Below are 23,298 nucleotides of genomic sequence, written 5' to 3'. Positions count from 1 at the left end.
CCTTCTTTGGTTTCATATGTCTGAAGAAGCTTCCCAGACAGCTGACACTGTATCAGAAGGCTCTTCCTCATATTTGCTACTCTGATCACCAGGCAAAGTCCTCCATTGTGTTTCGTAATGACAGCACAGTGGCTGAATTTAATAGTCTCTGCCCTTTTTTTAGGTCTTGCAATTTTGGCCAGAAAGGTACCTGTGATGAAGATTTCAATCAAGGTGGTGATGACCAGTTGGGCCACAAGTAAGAAAATGGCATGAGGACACTCCTCTGTAATGAAACGAAATCCATAGCCAATGGTTGTCTGTGACTCCAGGGAGAAGAGGAATGCCCCAGTCAGAGAGTCTACGTTCTGGACACACGGCTCGCGCTTTGGGGTGAACTTGTTTATTTCTAAATCACCATGAAGGAATGCAATGGCATAGTAGATAACTCCAAAGAGGAACCAGGTCATAACGAAAGTAGCAGCAAACAAGGTAAGTTTGTACCTCCACTTCATGTCTATAACTGTAGTCCACAAATCTTGAAGGTAGAGTAGATAAATGCCATCGACTTTGTCTATCCGCACGTTGCTATGACCGCTTTTGGACATCACACGGGGTTTGTGTGCCTTGAGCATGGCAGTGTCGATGCCTCCATTAACCAGCGGGACGCGGGACATATTAATCTTCGTGGTTTCCATTCTCACTGCTTCAGTCCTAAGGAGAGAATAAAAGAAGACTGTTACTTAATGAAATCAAAGCACATGACTGATTCTGAAAAGCATTTGAAAATGTTGATGGAGAGAAAGCACAAACATAATCTAAACACAGCAGCAGTGAATAAAAACAGTTGAAATATAAAGTTACCATCATACAATATCTGACACTACAAATAATTTTATATTCTTTTTTCCAGGGAAAAAAAAATCATTTTTTGATTCTGGTGACTGCCAAATATGGAGAAGTAGGTTTCTTTTATGATAGCCTGCAAAAGAAATTTGACCAAGCTGAAATTTTATATTAGTACTTTATTTCTGTAAAATGCATTAATTTTTTTTTTTTCTTACGTTTCTCTAGAGAAGAGGCTCTTTTTGATTACTGAGCAGGTTTTCTTTAATGCCCTGAAGAGAGACATCTGATCAAAATTAAAGTCGCGTCAATGCTTGGTTTAGAACGCAGATCCAGCACACCACCTCTGTCTCTTCCTGCAACGGAGGCAAAATGAGCCAGACCAGCTTTCACTGTGAACAATTAACTTCCACAAGGGATTTACTCAATCGGATCTGGCTCTTTGTTACAAACCTACAACTAACCTAGAGGGAAACAAAGCAGACCCGAACACATCAAAGTCGAGTTTTGGAAAGGAATATTTACACCTGAAAACACTTCAAAGCTGTTTGCACTGTACCGCACTCTGATTTTAAGCCATCTAAGGAAAAAAAGGAGGCAATTCCCAAAGTCAGCCGTGGGCCCTAACCTGCGCGAACCCAGCAATCATTGGACCACCCGACTCCTGAAGTGTGTTTACTGTGCATCAGTCCGGGTGGAGAGTAAGTGTGCGGACACTCAGGACTGAACAAAGCCCACAGAGTGAAGCAGAACAGTGCCTGTGCCAGTTTGATGAGGCAAGTGACAAGACCCGGCTTGCAGGACCAGATAGTGATTACATAGAGCAAGGACAGTGCATGTTATAGTTGTTTCCAACAACAAAACTTCCTGCTAACAAAAACAACAAAGAAAAAAAACATCCCATGCATCCTTTGTGCTTTGGCAGGTCATACAAAAAGCATTGTTTTGTTCCATTGTTTTCCTCAAAAAGAGCCTTAAGTAAGTGATTCGTTTTCGTGAACCACTGGGAAAAAAAAAAAAAAAAAAAGAATGTCTTCCTTATAGCTACTTAAAAGAATTTTGCAGGAAGTACAAGATATATTTGTGGTACACACATGTGCCAGTCCAGGACATCAGCATAATTGCTCACTGAAGTACCTTTCCTGTTATGTCAATTAAGGAGAATTTTTGTTTATGACTATACCCATCACACTGCTGCAGGTTTTCTGGGAAAGGGTGATTAAACTTAACTCCCATTAACACCTGTAGCTCATTACAATTTTGGTTTAATCACCAACATTTCTCTTCCATAGCCTAGGAGCCATTGCCATATATATTTATATATAAAAGAAAGGAACGCATCAATGATCCCAGTAGGAGATTCCTTATGTGACAGTCAAATCAACACACAGTGCGCAGCACGTCCGGATAATAAACAGGAAAAAACCTTCAAGTGATCTGAAAAAGAACAACGGGAGGAAATGGGGGGGTGGGAGGCGTCGGGGTGGGAAGGCGCGTACATGCAACTGCTCTTTAGGCAAACTCAAAATCAAGCGCTACTGTCAGCGCGCGGTAAATACATGCAACATCTAATGGGAAAACTTTTAGGAAAATGCATACCGCTTAGTGAAGAGGCTTCATTCCTCACACCGAGCCTCACCCTGGATAAGCCATGGATATAAAACCTGTGCAAAAATCTGTCCCAAAATAAGTACGCTTCTTCCTCTCAAGCACACTTCCCCTTAGCCATTACTTCCAGGCACAAACATTACGTTGTCAGAACAAATTTCCCTGCCACAAATTGCTAGGCCAGGAGATAGCTGGCCTCTCCAATCCAGCGCCAGGGACACGTCCCCGTCTCATCCCATCCCCCTGCTCAGCCTACCTGGATGCCTGCTCCTGGGAGCAGCTCCCCAGGGCTGCCGGCTCCTCCTCCTCTGGAGGCCACGAGGATGGAGATGGCCAAGGCTCCACCTTCCCTCCTCGGTGCTCCAGCTGGTGGGCTTGAGCTGGTGGGGCAGGGACAGGGCTCGTGGGCTCGGCGAAGAGCAGACTTACTTGGTCAGGGTCAGGGGTGGCCCAAGGCGAGGGGCACGTGGACACTCGGCACACCACACTCACCATGACTTTACCATGCCCAAGAAACACTGGCTTCTGCACAAGTGGTCGGCATACGTGTAATAAATCTGGCATGTCTGGGATGCACTGGGCATGCTGTGCAGAGCAGCTCTGCCCCACATGCACTGTGGCTCTGATACTTCCTTCACATACCAGACTTGGTACGCATACACTGCACCATTCATCTGCAGCACCAGCCAGGTCCACAGTTTCAACCCGCACAAGGGCCTGGTGAGAGTTCTTGCCCCTGCCTCTGCTCTGCCCTGAAATACATTGTTCCCTGTCCGGGAGCCCTGAATGGAGAAAATCCTGACACTGCAGCCTGCCACATTTCCAGACCTGGTGGTGGACACCTAACATCACAGATGTACCGAAATGCCGTAGCAGAAGAGTTCCCCCACAAGACGGGAGGTGGGAAGGTAGTTGCAAGGCGCAGTGTCTTCCCTGGGCTACACCAACAGAGTGACAGCTGTAAAATTTGCCATTTCAGGCTTAACTTGAGAAGTAAAGCTTTGCTGCAGCCCTAGGCAATGTCTGGCATGCTCCAGACTGTGTTTCAACTCACGACCAAAGCCGTTTCTCACTGTGCCTCTCTACTGTCCCCATGTGTAAAGTGGATCTCCCCATGTGAGGTCAGCAGGGCAGAGCTCTTAGTTTTGGAGTCCTCCATGGATGAAAGAGGCTGTATCAGTGCTCCCCTGTCATCTTTTGTGTCCTCCCTTGATTTGTATTTCTGTATGTGACAAAGTTACTCAGCTTTACAGTGATTTCCTGAAATGGATCCCAGCCAATTTCTGGTGCTTTTTTTGGTGGTAGGGTATTTTTTGTGTTGATTTGCTTCCTATTTTCTTCTCTTACATCACTTTTTCCTGTGTGATCCTGAATTCCTCTAGTGCTCTTTTCCTCTCCAGGGAAATTCATCTTGGTTTCCTTTCCCTGCAGAAATATTTCCCTTCTTCTCTGCCACACTGATACGGGAAGAGAGGATCTGTCACGCCGCCTTGGAACAGCACTGCCTCTGCTCCCCTCCCTTATCACTGGCAGCAGTCAGCAGCAGTCATCTGGGGGGAAGAAACTCTGATGAAACCAACAGTGGAACAAAACCTGGCTTCAGAGGAGGGTTCTCCCCTGCCCTCCACTTCCCACTGCTTCCTGAGTGAAGTGACCAGTACAATATCCCACAAAAAATGATTCGTGGGTGTCCGTATGTATAAAACCCATGTTACAACACCTGCGTTACTGTTTCCCATCTTATACCTTATATAGGCACCTCAGATACTCTACGCCCTGACAACTGTCCTCAGCACCTCAGCCGAAAGATTTTGGTTTGTTTGGTTTCTACTCCTTTCCCTCTAAATCAGAAAGCACATCTACCAGAGTAAGTTAATATAAGCAAACAAGACTGAATAATCATAGTAGTATACATTTTTAAATTAAAATAACATCTACGTGCCCATTAGCTAACTGATTTTACACTGATAAAGTATTTTTTATTACCATAAAAACCCCCAACTCAAACAGTAGCTGCAAATAAAAGTGAACTGAAGTACAGTTAAGGAAACAGCTACTTCAAGAGGGAAGAAGATGAAATTGTCTCAGACTTGTCTAGCACTTTAATGTCCTGTGAATTCCTCCTTTCCTCACCAGCCCTTTGGAACAGCCAAAGGAGACTCCCTGTCAGAGCACATGCTGGTAAGGAAGTTTAGTGCAGACAAAGTCAATAAAACGTAGAGCTACATACCAAACCACCAGCCATGAATACCTTGATATTAAGGTAATTCCAGCAGCCAGGGATATAACAAGCACATTAACACTGCTTCCAGAGACCACATTATCAAGAAGTCGAAGCCAGCTTGCATACACGCAAAAATGTTCCTGTTGCATGAAGCCAGATTTGCTTGTGCAAGACCTCTTTTGGCAGACACAACTGATTAAAAGTGTACAGGAGCATGACTTGTTCGAATGGCCTCAGCTGTTTGCTTTTTTTCAAATCACATATGCTTTGCCACTTGAGCAAACCCTCATGCATGCTTCACTGCCACTCTGATACAGGGGCAAAGCTTGAACTGTTTTTTCAACCAGCATAAACCATTAGCAGGCTTGGCATTAAAAAAAAGCAGGGGTGAGGAAAGAAAACATTGACAAGAACTGCATAATCTTTAGATCTTTCCTAGGTCTGATGTGGTTCAGTAGGTTATAAAAGTCCCTCCTGAATTCTCAGTGCTCTGCCTAGCATGAACACCCTCCTCCCTTTGGGCTATGCACCAGGTTATGCCGCGCAATTGTCAACCAGCAAAATCCTCCTCTGTAGCTGAGTTATGGAATACAACAGGAGAGAGCAGAGGTAGAAGGAGGGAAGCAGTGGTTGCAAAAGGATGCTTCACCTCTGCCACCAGCTGCAGCATGCAGTCACACAGCTGGACACTGCTGCCCTGGACTTCATAAGAGTCCTTCAGCGCTAGGACTGATCAGCGTTGAGAATGGTGATAGGCAGGCTGGCAGTCAGTCATATTGTGAAAGAAGCTGCCTTTAAAAACTAAATTAACACCTTTTTATTTTCTTTCACAAAAGGACTGAGCCAAGAGAACTGTAAATACCCCCTCAAGTCAAAATCAGTTCCCAAAGCTGTGCCTTTAGCTCCCCATCCCTCCGTAGAGTCACCCATCAGTGGAGGGCAGCCCTGTGAATGGTGACTCTCCCCGGGCTCGGGCGCACAGGAGCGGGTGAAAGCGGAGGCACGGCCGAGCCTGCAGGCAGGATAGTGCCCGGGTGCTGCAGAACTGACTGTGCCATAGGTGGGGGCGAGCAGTGTGGTGGGGGAGGTAGCAGCGTGTTTTTCAACACTCCCGGCAGGGCCAGGACAACCATTTACAGACCAGTAGGAAGAAAGTGAAAACCCCAATCCATCTTTGTCTCTCCTAGGCTGCCTGCCTGCCATCTGGCCATGGAAGATGAATTAAAGCTGGAGAAGTCTCACGGTGCATTGTTTCTGAGGGAGATTTGTACAGGAATCTTGTTCTTTCCAAGGGCAGGATGTAAGACTTTGCAGTAACTATTGATTTATGTAGATGAGCCTTGGAAACTACACTGGTGCAAGCAAATAGGAAAACAACCAAGCAGGCAGAGAGAAGGCAAAAGATGACTCAAAGCTTATTGAGGTTAATGGAGAAGCTCCCAGTGATTTCACAGGTCTCTGGATCAGGCCTCCAAGTGGAGAAAAAGCACTACCGCTAGCGTCTGAACAGCTAACACACTGCAAGTGAGCCGTTCATCCTTTCAAAAACCTGCCCTCCAGCCTCTGTCCTGGGCTCTGCGGATGAACAGGGCACTTGGCTGTGCAGAGCCTTCATCCAGGAACCCTCACATACACCAAAGTCTTCTTTCAGAAAGAAGTTAAGTAAAGCGATCTGTTTCTGAAACTCTCCTTTTTGTGTTCGGTAATATGGTTTATACAATGCTGCTGGAAAAGAGAGAAAGGTTCCCCAGAAACCTGTTCTGCTCTTTTATTTTTACGAATGGCTTTTCTTCTGTAGTGCAACATTCAATACTTTTGAATGTCTCCCTTGCTGACATATTGTTGTTTCAAACTCTTTTCAGTTTCAAACAATTCATTAGCACAGTTAAGCATTTAAAACCTGCCTCTGCTGTGATGCTTTTCCCACCCACTAACCCTTTCCTCGTTCTTGCTGTGCAAACCTTACCTGGCTCTTTCTACACGGGCAAGTCTAAACAGACTCTCGAGAGCTTGTCCTTTCTGTTTCTGAGGAGCTGGGTGCCAGAACTACTCTGCAAGACTGAAAGGGACATTGTTGTTGCATTATGCTTATCAAGCTCACACCCCGTACTTGCACTTTCATTTACATCTTCAACCTGCTGTAGGAACATCAGTGACCCCTCACAGTAGGCCTCTGGCACAGGCAAGCATCTCAGCGACACCACAGGGAAGGAACAGAGCTAAGGGAGGACGGGAGTGATGTCCTGTCCGAATCGACGTTAGCAGTCAATAGTAAGGCCAGGACTAGACCTTCAGAGAGCCTAATGCCTACTGTTGTCCTGTTTTGCAATCACTGCCACTATTTCTTCACTCTTCCCTTTTAGGATGCCTTTGGGGGCTTTCAGTAGCTACATTCTGTCCTTCTTTCTCCCTGAGGTACTTCGGTACTTCTCTTTTCCATGAGGGTATCTCTCGTTATCCCATTTGCCCCCATTTTGCTTAGTATCCCATTCCCCTCCTCTTTCCCACTCTCTGCGAATCAAAAGATCCAAACTAGTTGTGCTTACACCACCACCAGAGAAGCGTGTAGCTGTGGCAGCAGAGTTTCTTCACACAAGACTGCACACTGGTTTATGTTCTGCAAGTATCTTACCGTAGGTTCACAGCACCTATTCCTGACCTCTCCATTACATGACTCTGTTTTCAATGGTTTCGAATTTTGCAAGGCTGCAATGTTTTGGGCTGAGGTTTTCCTCAAGACTGGTCACAAGTGAACACACTTTTTTATTCATTTGTTTACTTAATGTGTCAGTCAAAACAAAATAGCCATTTCCAAAATCAAAGCCAAGAAAATACATTTTGGGATGTTTTTGCATCCATGTTAAGACAGTTTTGGTGTCTTTTCCTTCATGAAGCCAGAGTGTAAACACGTAAGCAATTCTTGGTGCAGAGACGGAAGTTCACACTCTCCATGGCCAGGTGAGCACCTTAACAGCTTGGCCATAGAGTAATGCTGATGCCTTCTTGCTTTCTGGCCTTATAAATCCTCATCCATACAGTGATGCAGCTTCATTAAGAAGTGCAGAGTCTCCTCTCCCCATCTCCCCAGTTCCTTATCAGCGAAATCCCCTGCAATGGTGGAAATGTGGGAACAAATCGCTTCAGACATGGGGAGGAGTCTCACCTCCACCTCCTTCATGGTCAGATTTGGGAACACAAGTGGCAGCAGCCATGCAGTTTGGGGAGCCTTCCTATGCAAGGAGGGAGGTGGACAAGCAGAGAAGGGGGTATGTTGGGAGAAGGTTGAAGACAAGCCAAGGAATGCCTCATTTCTGGCTCTTCTTGCTTAGACACGAGATATAAACTAATCCATTTGGTGTCTTACAGGGTGCTTTGTGGCATGCCCAAACGCAGAGCTGTTGGGCGCCCAGCAAAATGAGGGTCGGAAATGGAGACACCTGTACATGTCGAGCACTTCTAGCACAAACCAGAAGCTGGGCAGGGATTTTCTGCAAAATAGTTTTTCACTTAGTCAACTAAGGCCTACCTAAGTCCTACTTAAGTACTTAATTCCTTTTTTGGGAACGGGCCCTTCGCCAGCCAGCTGCTCCGGCTGCTGTGAGAGCGCGCCTTCATGCAGCTCCTGCCGCCTTCCCCGTCCCGGCACAAGAACAGGCCACCTAGCTGGAGCACAGCTCCCAGGGGAGCGCCGGCCAAGAAAAGGCACCCAGAGAGGCTGCACTGCTCTTTTCTCAGATTTCAGGGCTGGGGCTCAAGACGGTTGAGTTATTTGCCCAGAGGCATATTTTACCTCTCTTTATACTTGCTTATGTACTGCCTGGTATAAATCACCTGGCTATGATCTGACCGCACGAGCTCATGTGCCAGGACAGTTTCATGTTTCTCAACGCAACCAGAGGACAACTGTGTTTTGTTCTAGTATTTTAGTCACAAGGTGGCGACTTTTATAACAATATAAAAAATAATTAATTTGAACCCATCTACTGCTCAGGTTGTTAAGTCCGACAAAGTTCATAGGGAAGGGAGTCCCCTTCTAGGTCAGTGCGGAGCACAAACATACTGGACTGGGCTGCTGCCTGTTTTCTGGGACTGTCATTCCCTGCTCACCGTAGGTTGGCTGTGTTTTTGTTTTCCCTTCTTTCACAGCAGGTGAAGGACAGCACCTTGTTTTAAACCTCCCCAGTACTCACCCATCGCTTCACAAGCTGGCAGATGCCTACTCAACCACCGAATAATAGTAATAATAGTAAAGTTAAACTCAGAGCAACTGATTTGCCAATCTGCAGTTGGTTTCAAATTTGCTGCTTTTGTTTCAGGCCTGAAGAAGGGCTAGTGGGACAGAAAACTTGTCTGGTTTCTTGTTTGTTTGCTTTATTCTCCAAATTCATTTCTTGGTCTAATAAAAATCTGGTTTCATTTAAAAACAAACAAGCAAACAAAACCAAAAACAGACACTTACTGTAGATTTTTAATTTAAATTGTCAGCAGGTGGCTGAAAATGAGTAGTAATGTGCCTAGTCATGGTTATGCAAGAGGCAGGGGGGAAAGTTAGCACTTTGCTGACAGTTCACAAAAGCTGCTTAAAACAGCTGCAGTCTGCCTTCCCCAGGGCCACTTCTCCTCCTTGTTTCTCAGCTACCATGGCTGGTACATGAAAGATTATTTATCAGGCAGCAGTGGGATATTTCAAATCATTTAGAGTGGTTTGTGCCTCTCTTTCCTTTCTTGGTCTACAGATACCCTGAGCCTTCCCAACGTTGTACATCAGGTCCCAGTGCCAGCCTTGTCCCACTCTGATGAGCAGGGGCATCGGCTCCTACCTGTATGTCAACCGTGCAGTATGAATATATCCCGTGGTTGAGCAGCTCTCTTTAATTACCATTTGTGATGCCAATTCATTGCATGATGCATGCACTGTATCCCAGTCAAGTTGGGTTTTGTTTTTTAATTAGTCATTGCACATCGGAGCTCTCCTCATAGCTCAGTGTAGGTGTGGCAGTGAGGTGAGGCTCCCTGCAGGGTGTCAGGCTTCTGCTGCGGCAGATTTTTTAATGTGCTCTCTCCATATGAAAGCTGCATTTCCCGTAAATCACAGCACTCCTTTAGCCCATACCACGAGACATTACACTGATGGGGGAATGACCTTAGTACCCCACAAACATCCCACTGTACGTACACATTCGCAAACACTGCTGAAATAAACATGTTCCTAATTTTCCATCTCTATACAGCCACTAAATCTCAAAACTGAAGTACCAGTCTATGAAAAGAATTTTCCACCAAAAAAATTTTTGCATCTTATAAATATGTAAAAACCTCAACAATTTTGAAAATCATGGTAGGGCTGCAAAAGGCAAGGAAACTGGCAAGGGAAAAAAGCATTTTATTTAAAGGTCTGTATATTGGTAACCTTTTGTTCATCTAGTGTCTAATGTGGACAGAATCAAATCTAACTGGGGAAATAGGACGCCTTGACCCAGCAGGAAGATAGACCTTGTTATAGTAATAAAGCTTTTCCTCTGTGACCGTTTCTGGGTCTCTCTTACCTGTATGGTGTAGCTGCTTTGTGCTGCTTCATCTAGGCAGAGTAACAGTAAATGCAGAGTAACCTGCTAATTAAGCCAGATTTATGGCTTCTCTGCATGGCCAGAACATAGCAGTTAATTTGGCCTTGTGATTTTTGCAATACTACAAAGCACATTTCCAAGAAAGAAGGATGGGTTTGTCATGGTTTCATCTTAAAACTTGTTACAAGCTGATTTTCTCAGGAAGTTATTTGGTTATGAAGAATTGCCCTACCTGTGTGAACAAGTTCATACTGTGGAAAATGTTTTCAAAAAGTGACTCTTCTTTCACACTAGCAAAATGCAGCCTGTGAGACAAAGTATCCACTTTCCTCACCCAAACCTAACGATTTTTAAATTGGATGTCTCTTAGGCAAAGCACAGATGATGCTACTAGCACAGCAGAGACATACATAGATTACTTACCTAATTTTTGATAATTAATTACTTTATTGTGAGTTACAGAGTAAGTGTGGCCCATATTCTCTTTGAGGGACACAACAGCTTCAAAAATGTTCATTAATACTCCATTTTCTCTGCACTACAAAGATTTCAGATCGCACCAAGCACCCATTTCCCTTGATTGTCTAGGTCTGATAAACAGAGAGCAAGTTCTACTTGATCTCAGACAAGTATTTGGTAGCTACTTAACAGAAACAAAATGTTAAAACTCTTAAATGCTGGAAAGAAAATTCAATAGTGTCCAGTAAAATCAGGACCCATGATATTTCACAGGCAAACATATATATGCACTTACATAGAAATCATAGGTTCATTTTTCCTATTTAAAATAATGCTCCATGGTATATGTGTTTTCATAAATGGTGTGTTGCCTATTCTGTAAAGCATAAGCAGTTGCAAATATAGTGTTGATGTGAGAGATTTTGATGTATCTAGAGTTGTGAATGCATCTTCTTTTACATATGTTTCCTTTTGTGCCATTGTTTCCCTTAATAAAGTCTCTAGATCTTGACACAAAAAAATTTTCCCAAACAACAAGTCTCAGACACATCCACAATGACCAATAACCACAACCTTGGAGCAAAGTCCTCGCCCAGTCAGGTCTCCCCTTGAGCTTTGCCAAAGCACTGCCCAAACAGTCACAACACAGTCCCCATGAGGCCACTGGCGTTACTCCGGGGCTCACGCACCCTGTCCCCAGCCCCAGCCCCATCCTTGGCCCCATTCTAGTCCTGGTCCTGCCGCTGTCCCCAGCCAAGCGCTGCTTCCTCACTGGCCTTGCAGAGGGTGGCCACAGATCCCAGGGGGGACAGAAATGGTCATGGGGGTCCTATAAACCATTAAAATGCCATGCTGGTGTACAAACTGGGGCGTTTCACCTGCCTCTTTGAAGTGGTCAGGGCCAAATTAAAAATATGAATGACATTTTCATATTAGTGTAGGGTTGCTTATTTTCAGTACTGCCCAGGAGTTTTATTTCAGGGCAGCTTTCTCTCCTTTTTTTTTTTTCCCCTGATCAATCTAGTGGTTAATTTAAGGTTTAAAAGGCTTTTTCTCACACATACACACACACCCATATATGTTTTCCACTGAAGTCTGTGCTTTTTCCTAGACCCACCCAAATTCCAGTACATAGCTCTCTTGTGTGCCAAGCTTTCATATTCTCCATGCAATGAATGGAAAAATGCCCTTTTTTCCACTTCTGCACATTTTGGGGGGAGGAGGGGAGAGCGTGTAGAGGAGAGGAAGGAAAGGCCTCCAGAGGAGTTTAGTTATACCTGTTATTTCAGAGCAGAAACAGGAGAGAGTCCCAGCATCATCCATGGGAATACTCTGTTTCTGCCCATGGGTGGAGGTGCATGGGGTCTGAGCCCCACTGCTTGCTTGGGACTCTGAGCTGTACTTGTGGAGTGCTAAGGAGATTTAAAAATTAATAATTATAAAGTAAAATAGCATAAGCTGCTGGCTGGTATGTGTTTCCGTTTATATGAAGTACTTCAGCAACACTCTTGAAGGCATCGATACTTTATGAGAAGGATGATAAAAAAATCAAAGCTTAATGGTGAGAAACATTAGCAAGTTTTATATGGAAATGACAGTTTTCAGCTGTGTCATCCTATGCTCCCTTTAATAGGGTATTTCAGGCCACGAGCATCTTGGTGAAAGGTGGTGGACTGAGAGCAAAAGGCTCCTCTTCTCACCTGCAGCAGCCTGGCAGAGGGAAGGCTGCAGGACTACCATCTTTCCACCCCTGCCCACGCCTTCCCTCCTACACGGGCTGCCGTCGTAGCTCGTGGGGTGGCAGGAGCCACCAGGCCATGGTGAAGGAGCCAGAAAAGCCCTGTTCCCTCCTGCTATTACATCTCCAGGGTGAACCCCAGGGCTGTAACAACAAGCAAGCTCCGTGCAAAGCCTTTTCCTTTGCACTCGCCTCCATGGGGATTCTCTGATGTCTGGTTAAGGCTGGACCCCTTGATTTCCTCTTCTCAGTGAAGGTATTAATGAAGTCTCTCTGACTTACAGAGCCACCTAGTTCGATGGAGCTTGTTGGAATGTAATTTCTGAAGCCTCTGTTCACCTGCCAAGTTAAGCTGAAATTAGCCTGTGGATTTGAATTACGTGGGCTGTTTTGTATCCCTTCGTTGCGAGGGGATGGAAATGAAAATACGCTAGGTTAATTATTTATCCTTTCCATCAACAAAATTTTATCATTGTATAGAACCTTATTGTCACTCTTATATTGCAAAAATTGGAATAAAAATTATAGATTTTTTAAAGAAAAAGCTGTTTCCTGAGTTTCTTGACTGAGAAGTTACACAGACCAGGATTGTATGTCTTCCAGATAAACTCCCAAGGAATCAGAGGGAAAAGAATATTTGTTTTCCTCATTGCTTTCCCAAATTACTCGATCCCTGCCAATTTCCATGACACAGACCCCTCAGTCTGCTGCAGAGACTGTGGCTTCTGAAAGGGAGGAAATAGCATGAATGTACTGGTGCACATCAATGTTGTTTGATTTTCTCGCCAAACCAAAAATATCAAAACAAACAAAAAATGCAAAAAAAAAGCTTCGACTTTTCTGGCAAAATTTAAAAAAAAAGACATTCTGGACTGAAGATGCTGTTTGTTCAAACCAAAACTAAACCTTTCATTTTGCTTTGACGTTTGTATAGTCTAATTTAAAGCAGGAGAGGAACAAAACATTGCTTGAAGTGACAGATTGCAACATCTTGCTTCCACAAAGTCAAAATGAAATTTTTTACTTTTCAAAATTGTTTTCAGGCTGTTTCAGTCTAAGCTTCTCTATCTTGTTCACATGAATTCATTATATCTTTCATCTGACCTAAATCTGCATTTTCAGCTCATAAGATTTTTGGCTGAAAAATCCCAGCCTTCTGTAACTGTAAAGATCACATGAATTTCCTTGGCTGGTTCGGTGACAAGTGAAGCTTGTGCAATGAACTACTGTTCCTCTTAGGAGAACACAGCAGAAGCAATGCCTGTCCCTGTTGTTGGGATCTGGGGACATAACTGTGTGATTCACTAGTCATTTTTATTTGTCCTATAGTTTCTCGGGAACCTCCATAAAAGCTTTGTGGTGCTACACTGCAACATGCTGAAAAAAGCAGCGATCATGTGCCCAAACAAGAAAAAAAGCTCATGCTGTTTTTCAAAGTTACAACATTTCCTTATACTCAAAGGAGGTTATTTTGCTTGTTTATTTACACATACCTTATCTTTATGACTGTTCCTTTATGATCCCATGTCATCTCAAAAGCTCCGCAATCTTTTACAGTTGGGAACTTGGGAAGGTCTAGCTTTGATCACTGAAGTAATTAGACTGAATAGAACATTGTTCATGTTCTGCTGAGAATAGTTTCCGACTACATTCAGAATACCGCAAACTTATTTTTAAAATTCTACAATATTCAGCAACTTCTAACTTGTTTTTGGTAAGTTTTCCAGAGGCCGTGAATTGCAGAAGTCACTTTGATGTTTTCCAAGCAGCCTGATTTATGAGAACAAAAAATACCACCGTTCCCCAATTACTTTTTGTCGCCTTGTTATAAGGCTTGATACATCAATGGAAACATAGTCTGGCTGAGGAGTCCAGGCATAAAGAGTAACTGGGGTATGAGGAAATCAACTACATCTCCCACAAGAGATCATTCTTTCAGTGGAAAAATCAATCTTTTTGATCTCTAACTCTCTGTACTTTTCCTGTAATATTCAATTTAATAAAGCCTCCATTTTCATTGAGAAACACATTTGATGGGAAATGTGTAACCAGACCTAGCAGACATTTATATGTTATTTAGTGCTGTTTATATGTTATTTTAGTGCTATTGAACAGAATTCATATTTTGTAGACAATTGCTAAAGATAAGTCGTTGCAAAAAGTAGCTAAGCAGGACTATGAATATATCAAATTGCAGAAGCGTATTTCAAATGGGGTTAAGACAATGCCATTGCTGGAAAGTCCCAGAGACTGTGACTCCACCAGGCAGACGACAGCTTAATGGCAATGCAGAAAACCCCTTCATTCACTGCTCTGGTGACACACTGTCAACCCAAGTCTTTCCCAAAAGGACATGTCCTGTCTGAAAGAACTTCCTCTGCTCCACTTGCTGTATGGTTCAGACTTCTTGTCTGTAGGCAGCTTGATGCCACAGCATCTCCAAAATCCACCTTTTCTTCAAGTCCAGAATTTCAGTTTATTCATTAACCATTTCCCAATGCGCCTTTAGTTCACAGTCCTTCTCATCTGTCTCACGGCCAAATCAATCAAACTTCTAGGGTAAAAATCTTATTTCCTTTCTACTATTTTGACCGTAATTTTCCCCTTCATTAATGCAAACATCTATTTTATTACTTCATACCCATAAAGCTCACAGCCTAATCTTTCCACAGCTACTGCCCTGGTCCCCATAGCTCTGCTTTCTTTTGTTCTTTGTTGCTATCTCATTCCTCTTTCTCACCAATGCCTATTCCTTGTGATTTTTTGCTCCCTTCATGTTTTAGACTTCTCTTATGCCACTCCACAATAGCTTCCCATTTGACATACATGAAATTCCCTCCTTCACCAGCTTCCAACCAAATCCTGAAAATACACCTGTTTTGAGACACATTATGACTTCAACAAACACCTGGAACATTTTGTTCACCTAGCAAGTCCCTCCTTTATGTTGCATCATGCCTCACTTGCTGTTAGATCTGAAATCATTTAGAGCAGATCTAAAGTTTTCCTCTTCTTTGTCTGACTGCAAAGCACGCTCAGGGCGGACATACAGCGGTGAGAAATAATGTGTTCTGATTATAGGCTATGTTCAGCATCAGCATTGATAACAAGTGATTTTTCTTGGAGGCACTCCTTTTACAGGATGGCTCTGCCTACTACACACCTGGGATACCTTGAATGGTGCTTGTTCGTCTGACTGCAAAGCACGCTGAGGACCTACAGCATGGTGAGAAATAATGTGTTCTGATTATAGGCTATGTTCAGCATCAGCATTGATAACAAGTGATTTTTCTTGGAGGCACTCCTTTTACAGGATGGCTCTGCCTACTACACACCTGGGATACCTTGAATGGTGCATCTTTATCTAACAGTGAGTTTTGTCTGAAATAAGTTTGGAGATATGTTTTTCTTAAAATTTGCCTGGGAACACCGGACATCTGGAAACCTCACTGTGAGACAGTAGTTCTGACTTGGCTCCAAGCACCTACCAAACTAAGCAATTTCTAAAGGTACATGCACTGCAAGGCCAACTGTTGGATTCTGTAGGTTGGAATTCGTCTCTGTTCACTTTAGTCCTCTAAAAGGTTTCTGTCTAGTCTGAGCTAGTCCTTTAAAGCACCAGAGTCAATGGAGAGAGCTGGACACCTCCACACAGAGTCTGACTCTTCTTCCTCTGATGCCTGGAGGTGCCTGATGAGCTGAGACCAGATCTTTAACTTTTAGACAGCTGAGATTTATCTTATCCTTGTACCTGTATAGCAAGGCCAGTGCTTCTGAGAGGTGGCAAGTTTATTGCTTGTATGGAAATCAACTGTTCCAGTGCATGTGAAGGTACCCCCACTCTTCCTGGAATCATGAGGCTTACACATGTAAATTATATTGTACATGTGTGTATTTTAAGTTGAAATATCCTAAATAAATAAATGTCAGTCTGACTCTTACTGATGAAGCCTTTCAGGTTAAAACCCATAGAAGATGCTGCGCAGTGTGGAATCCAGTGTAAGATTACACAGCATGATGTACTGTTTCCATCACACATATAGTTTAGTTATTGTAAAAGAATGTAAATTATGCACTGAAGCAGATGAACAAGGTTCTTATGTAAAAGCAAGTTGTCTAGGAACCTAAAACAAGATACGGGATATGTCTGTTCTGTTTTACAGGTTCTTGCCTGTGACATTCCCTGCCACAGGTCAGCTTGCTTGTCTATGTCATCAACATATACACTGCTACCACGTCCGTTACCAAAGTATGAATTCATCATGCTTGTGCTGTGAAGGGCTTCCTCATCCATGATGGTTTTACCTATGCACCTCCAAAAAATGGCGTCTGGGCCTGCCTGCGAACAACCTATATCCTAGGTTTTTTTACCACTGCGCCTTTCAAAGGATCCCTTTCTCACAATGCGGCTCAAATCTGCTCCTGCTTTTCACCAGGCCTAACCTCCCATTCAGCGAGATGGAACTAGTAATCAGTTGAAAAAGACGACTAAATCAGAGCCTATCAGTGGCATGCGTTGTCTTAAGCTGAGCAAGCTGAAGATCAGAACTGATTTCTGTTAATAGCACCTGGACTTCTAGGAACTCAGCAAATTCTGAAACGTTGACCATTGTTTTCTTCTGAGGCTGGGGAATGAGGATTTGGTCCTTCTCCCAGCTTTTCTGCGGATTTCGATGTTAATGTTTGAGCTCATATAGTATGTATTACTAGCGACATGCTTAAATCAAAGTTTCTAGTGAGAACACAAAGGTTCTCACTAGACTTCTGTCAAGTCTCACTTGACTTCTGTGACACTGTCAGCCTTGGGTGGTTAACAAGTTTCTTAAGATCATATAAAGCAATCAGAAACAAAAGCTATTCCTTGATTATGTAATCATTATTTATAAGACCTAAAGAAGTGATGTAGCATTTAAAGGCATGGTGCTCCCCTCTTACGTTTTCACTGCTTACAAACCAGAAATATATCAGCAAAGGCAGAACCCCACACCAAGGTGCAGTAGGAGGATATACCACTGGGATTGCTCCACTGAAGTGTTTCTTGGATTTCAGCACATAAACACTAGGAAATGTTCTTAAAATAAGATTTTATGTTCCCTATCACCTGAGACTTTACATAGGGGAGGGAGATTTACTACCAATAAATATTCTGGGTCGTGATCAAGTCACAGCTTTGGTCATTTTATGCTGACAGGAAAAGAAATCAACACTAAATTTTAGACATTTTGTTCCAAAAATATATATTTAAGGTTCAGTACATAGTTCTGGGTTTGGTTTTTTTTGTCGGTTTGGTTTTTTGGGTTGTTGGTTTTGTTTTTAAACTGCAACAACAGAACAGAGTAGGATGAACTTCAAGGACCAGGTACTCCTCAAGACTTGGGCTGAAGCACCGATAATGTTGTTACCTGTACTGAGGACAGGGAGCGAGGCTTGTAGCCTTAAGTGTTGGCATAATTAGCTCAAGAAGAACAAGAGTATGAGGAAAAATAAGATATGTTATTAGGATTCTTGGCAGCATGACAGACCTTTAGACCTCTGCAAAGCTAGCTGATGTACGGCACAATTTTCTGAATTTTGCTTGTTGAAACCTGTTCTCACAAATGAAACCAGACAGACCTCAACTTGGAGCTCATGGTCTGATGCCACCAGCTGAAGAACCCCTTCTGGCCTCTACATTTCCCATAGCAGTGTAAAAGGGCCACAGTGTGAATGAGAACCAGACCTGAAGCCTTTTGTTTGTCCATTATACATAGATAAAAATGGCATTGTTAGCTTTCCCACACCTGCCTGAATTGTGTTCATTCACCTCTAGTCTTGTGGAAGCATTTCACACTGCAGGCCATTTCAGTCTTTGACTCTTTTTTGTGCCTTGACAAGAGCTTTCAGCACCTTTTACGTAGCACATTTCACAACAGGTAGCGGACATATTGAAGGCCGGCACTCTGGAGCTGTCGTTCGCTACGTTAATTTATAACTCGTAAACGGAGTCACTTGTAACAATTGACTTTCTGCCTAATCTTAGGGAAACAGGAGTTGTGATCTAAAACCAGTAAGCTGGGAACAGTCAAGAGACCAACTACCATGTGCCACAGAGGCCACCAAGTGTGCCAGTTAATGAAACTCAATATGGTAATAAAATAAAATATTGCCTTAAAAGGTTTTATTTTTTTCACCCTATGCTTTTGCAATGTTGCGAGAATGTTTTGTCATTTGCCTAAGAAAATGAATCAGAATTGCAAGTGCTCTGTATCACTCAAACACCTCCTCCCATATCCTGATACAACTTTGGTGTGTGAATGAATGAAGCCCAGCCTTGCTCAAATGCTGTGGAAGTCACAGAAAGCACATCTTTGCTTGTCTTCCCTCGGTCCTTTTATCCATTGCTGCAGTACACAGAGCTGTGGTTTGGCTGTTTATTGTGGAGAGAGGGGACTGTTGATAGGTTTGGTGTTGAAATGTTTGAGGAAGGAAACTTTTAGGAAACATTATTTCTGGATAAGGCAGCAGGAAACTGAAGTCTGTTTGCTTGGGTGAGAGGCTGGAGGGGGTTCAGAAGAGGACAGCTCACATGGAAGTTACCAGGAGTAAGGGTGGGCAGCTTTGAGTGGGATCATCGTTGAGCAGAAAACAAGGGGGCACTTAGGGGGATCTTTACAGACAAGATCAGAAAAATTCAGAAAAAAATTTTTAGTTGACATTTTCCTTGGAAAATGTTGACTGATAATAAAAATCATTTAAGCAGGAAAAATTTATTTACTGGTCAAAATGTTGCGAATACCTGTTTTATTGTATGTTTTTGTCAGGCTGTGTAATTCTAGTGAGGAAAAGGGAAAATGTTGATCATAATATATTTTTCCCTTTTCTCTTCATCAGCTCATGCTAAGAATATACCTTTTAAGACATCTAAGTAGTTGTACTGTTTCATATATTGCTTCATTACAGATTACAGTAATTTAGTCAACAGATGATAGATAAACATTTTTATCATATAGCCCCAATTCAAAAGTGCTAATTGCAGATAAGGAAAAGTTCAAAATGTAAAACTAGAGGGGTATCCTGCAAGCTATGATCTAACCAAGAGTGAATCACCTCAGTTAAAGCAATGGAGATTAAATTAATCTTATCAGGCCATACTATTGTTCCAGTTAAAACTTATTTTACTTTATCACTTTTGATTTACAAAGGGAAGGTGGCTTACCTAGGCTCTCTGCGGATGGACAAATCCAGCTGACAATCTCCATGAGAAAAACAAACCAGAAGGGAGTCAAGTGTGGTTTTAAAAGGCACCAAGCTTCAGTTCCCAAGCTTTAGAATTCCCCTCCACCTTAAAAGCCAGCTAAAATGCAGTATGCCCTGAAGGTCAAATTGCAGGGGCTACTTTGAACCAAGTGGAAGAAAGACGTTTCTTAATCAAGAAGCCCTCCTGGGAGGCAACAGAAAGGCAGCTGGCTCTCATACCTCAGCTGACACAGTGCAGGGAGGGAAGGGGCTTTGCAAGTAACGAAATGTCTAGATGAAAATGATCAAATGCTCACCACCGACACCTGCAAAGTGATCCAGATCTCCTCAGCAAGGAGGCCAAGGGGATTCTTAAGCCTTGGTGACTAAAAGCTCGCAAGGCTTCCCCAAGGGTGTCCTGCAGACATAGGAAAGCTGCATAACACCATGATACTTCCCTGAGATCCATGCTGGGTCCAACCTATGTCCCAGCAGTTCAGTTTCAACCTTTCACCAAAGGCAGCCCACGATTTGCAAGGGACTCTGCTGGAAGATGAAATTTGCCAAACACCTTTCTCCCCAGAGGGTAAAAATGACTGCAGATGTGTTATCCCAAAACATACACCTACCCTCTTTGTGTCCAAGCATTTATTTTGTCCAGTAAAGGATGACAATACTTAGAGTATTCAAGTCGTTGCTTGCTCCTTTTCTGCCTGACCATGACCTCTAACTTGCTGTAAACCTCAGAGTGTGTCAGTCATACAAAGACAATTTCATAAGCTTAGGAGGAGGGAAAGGCACTATGGTTCTTACTTACCATTTTTCTTCCTTCCTCCAGCCCAATTAGTAATGTATCCACTGGTTTTGGCTGCTCTCCATGTGTATTTCACACCATTCAGGCTGGATAGGTATAGAACGAGCAAGCGTTTCAATTCATGCACAGCCAGTACAAGGCAGGTGCTTTTTTCAGCTGTGCCCTGTTTACTCCAAGAGCATGCACATGCTTAACACCAAATTATTTACCCTATTAATGATACAAACACATTGAGTGCTAAAATGTTCCTCAAGCCTGTAGTAACTCATTCAAGTAAACCATGAATGTTCTCTCATTCCAAGGGGTGAGGGACTGCTCGGCAGGAAGGTAGCTTTCAAATATTTAACATTTAGTGAATTCGTATGGACTGAAAAGTTCGAGTTTAACTGTTTGATACTCCAACCAATGGTTTTTTTCTAATTTTCATATACACAGTATAGCCAATAAGGTAAAGACTTTTCCCTCCATTTAAAAAAAAAAAAAAAAGTCATCCCATAGTCTGCTTTGTTTTTCCTGGAAGCAAGGTGAATCAAAATTTATTTCAAAATGTTCTGAGGTTCAGCGTGCAAAACAGTTAAGTTTCTGTTTTTCTTGGCCCTTTGCAAGAGTACCGCCTGGTACTTCACAGCTTTGGTCTCTACCTGTTCCCAAAGAATACAGCCTGTCTGTGTGAACTGTGTGCCTTAGGAGAGAGAAACAGGAGAGGAGGAGGGAATAATATTCCAGACTGCTTTAATGAAATCTGGACAAACAAAAATTTTAGCTCCAATCAGGGCTGTGGGTTGATGGCTTGTTTGTTTCATTGCATGAGGAGCCAGGATAAAAAAGAACTATTTGTTTTCATTTGAAATTCTATAAAAAGTAACAGGACTGAAGTATTGTATGTATGTTGGAAGACTGAAGCCCAAGTCATCTGCTGCTGTTTTTGTCTCTTGGCCATGCCTTATTTACTGGGATGAAATTCTTGGGGAAGTTTTTGGTCTCGTCTACACTCTGCTTTACAAAAGCGATGCCAGTTTGTACTGTACAACCAGCACTACGTTACATTCCAGGCTTGTTTTCCCCCCTCCTATAAGCTGATTATTAGAGAGTGCAGAGAGCACAGTGACATTTTACAACCATGGAAATAAAGACGACATTTCTGTAATAGCAAACGGCCCCCTTTCCCCCTCAATTTTAAATGAAGAAATCACAGGTAATAATATCACAGGAGAATACAGACAGTAGGCTTGGCAGATAGGTACGCAGGCACTGTGATCGGAAAGACCCTAGAAATGCCTCTAAATACAATACAGCCAAAGGCAAGTGAGGAAACAAGGTTAGTTAAAAAGTAATGTAGATACTCCTGGTTCACAAAGGAAAGCCAGCTTTGTTCCTTTTTGCAACCAGCACGTCATGGAGAAAAAAGGAACTTATCTGTAAATCTCTTTACAGCATGATCCCTATGTGAAAATAAAAAGGGAGTAAAAAACAAGCTACACTGAAGTAGAGGGGAATTTGCACCACAGGCTCAGACTGTGATTACTGAGGATAAGCCAAACCTGTTGTAAACAAGTAATATGAAGACACATACAAAAGTCGGAAGAAAATGCATAATGTTCTTCGACTCAGACATGTTTACATTCCTTATACCTACCACAGAAAACTTACTTACATAATCTTTTCTTATACAGATAGGTAACAGGGACTGTATAAAGTTCTAGGCAACTTTTCCCACTATGTCAACTAAAACTGATTTCTGCATTGAAAAACGAACAAGAGCTGACTGAAAGATATGCTTCTAACAGCCTAAAAAGCATTATGTATTTCTATAAGAAAAAGTCTCTGGCAGGCAAACATTTTCAAAGATAGGTCCAGTATCTGCCCCCCTCCCCAACATATAGGAGTATCAGCCACATACATTACAAACCTCACATTCAATAGCTTGCATCAGTGGAAAGACCAAACCATGACAGCTTTTGCTTTATCATTGCTAAACTGCCTGTATCTCAAAGTTCACAAGAAGGCATAATCTTATAAACATTTTTCTTTTACAGACAGTTTCTAGATCATTAAATTACTAAAATAAGAGAAAAATAGGAAAAGAACCTACTCATTAGCTTTCAGTTCCACACAGTTTTCAAAGCACTGTTAAGCATGTATGCATTTTTGACAAATACCTCTTACCTGTAAAAGACCAATGTTCAGATTCCTTACTAGATGTTATCGTCATGACAAGTCAAACAATCTTTTTTATAAAAGGTTGGATGTCTTTTCAATAAAGCACATGTGCACAGTTTAAAAAAAAAAAAACCTCTCAGAGATTCTCCCCTCACTGTCAGTCAAAAACAAGTTGGAATAAGTCTGAGTTGGAATTACCTGAATAAAGAAACTGGAGAGAGAGAGGGAGGAGAGGGAGGGAGGGGGAAAGAGAGAGAGGAGAAAAAAAAATAGTCTGAGAGGAGACTCAGTGATGTCAGCAGTATGTCTTAAGGAAATCTACAGCTGAGCCCAGCAAACTTTATTACTACATAGCACTCGACACCCAGTTACGTGTTAAGCAAATACCTGCTTAAGAGGAAACTGATGTACTTTTAAAGAACGTCAGTTAATTTTTGAAGAAACTTTAGCCAGGCTGATCAAAGTCCCTTAAAGGCCTTATTGCCTAAATAAATAAGATTACAAGTGGTTGTATAACGCTAAGAAAAGAGTAAGAAGAATAAAAAGTCAACATTATTGATTACTCCTTTCCTGTTGGCAAAAGGGAGGCTGAAACTCATCTGAAATAAATTCATACTATGGTTCTAACACGCTGAGCTGTAGCAGCCACGGATGCAGCTGAAATCCCTGACCACCAAAGTTTCCAATC

General features: G+C 42.6%; 1 protein-coding gene across 1 annotated transcript in view; it reads right to left on the bottom strand.

The window, feature by feature from the left end:
- Positions 1-1,176, bottom strand: part of KCNJ15 (potassium inwardly-rectifying channel, subfamily J, member 15) — a 2,508-nt gene extending 1,332 nt beyond the window's left edge. The window contains exons 1-2 of the mRNA XM_009327977.1: positions 1,044-1,176; positions 1-693 (exon numbers count right to left, since the gene is read on the bottom strand). The exon at positions 1-693 is cut by the window's left edge and continues 1,332 nt beyond it. Of these exons, the coding sequence (XP_009326252.1) occupies positions 1-693; positions 1,044-1,111 (761 nt within the window). The 5' untranslated portion in view covers positions 1,112-1,176. The remainder of the gene's footprint in view (positions 694-1,043) is intronic.
- Positions 1,177-23,298: the final 22,122 nt, after the last annotated feature.

Source organism: Pygoscelis adeliae, unplaced genomic scaffold, assembly GCF_000699105.1.
Source record: "Pygoscelis adeliae isolate BGI_AS28 unplaced genomic scaffold, ASM69910v1 Scaffold154, whole genome shotgun sequence".
NCBI lineage: Eukaryota > Metazoa > Chordata > Aves > Sphenisciformes > Spheniscidae > Pygoscelis > Pygoscelis adeliae.
The sequence above is the reverse complement of the archived record's forward strand: the minus strand, read 5'-3'. Positions and strand labels throughout refer to the sequence as shown.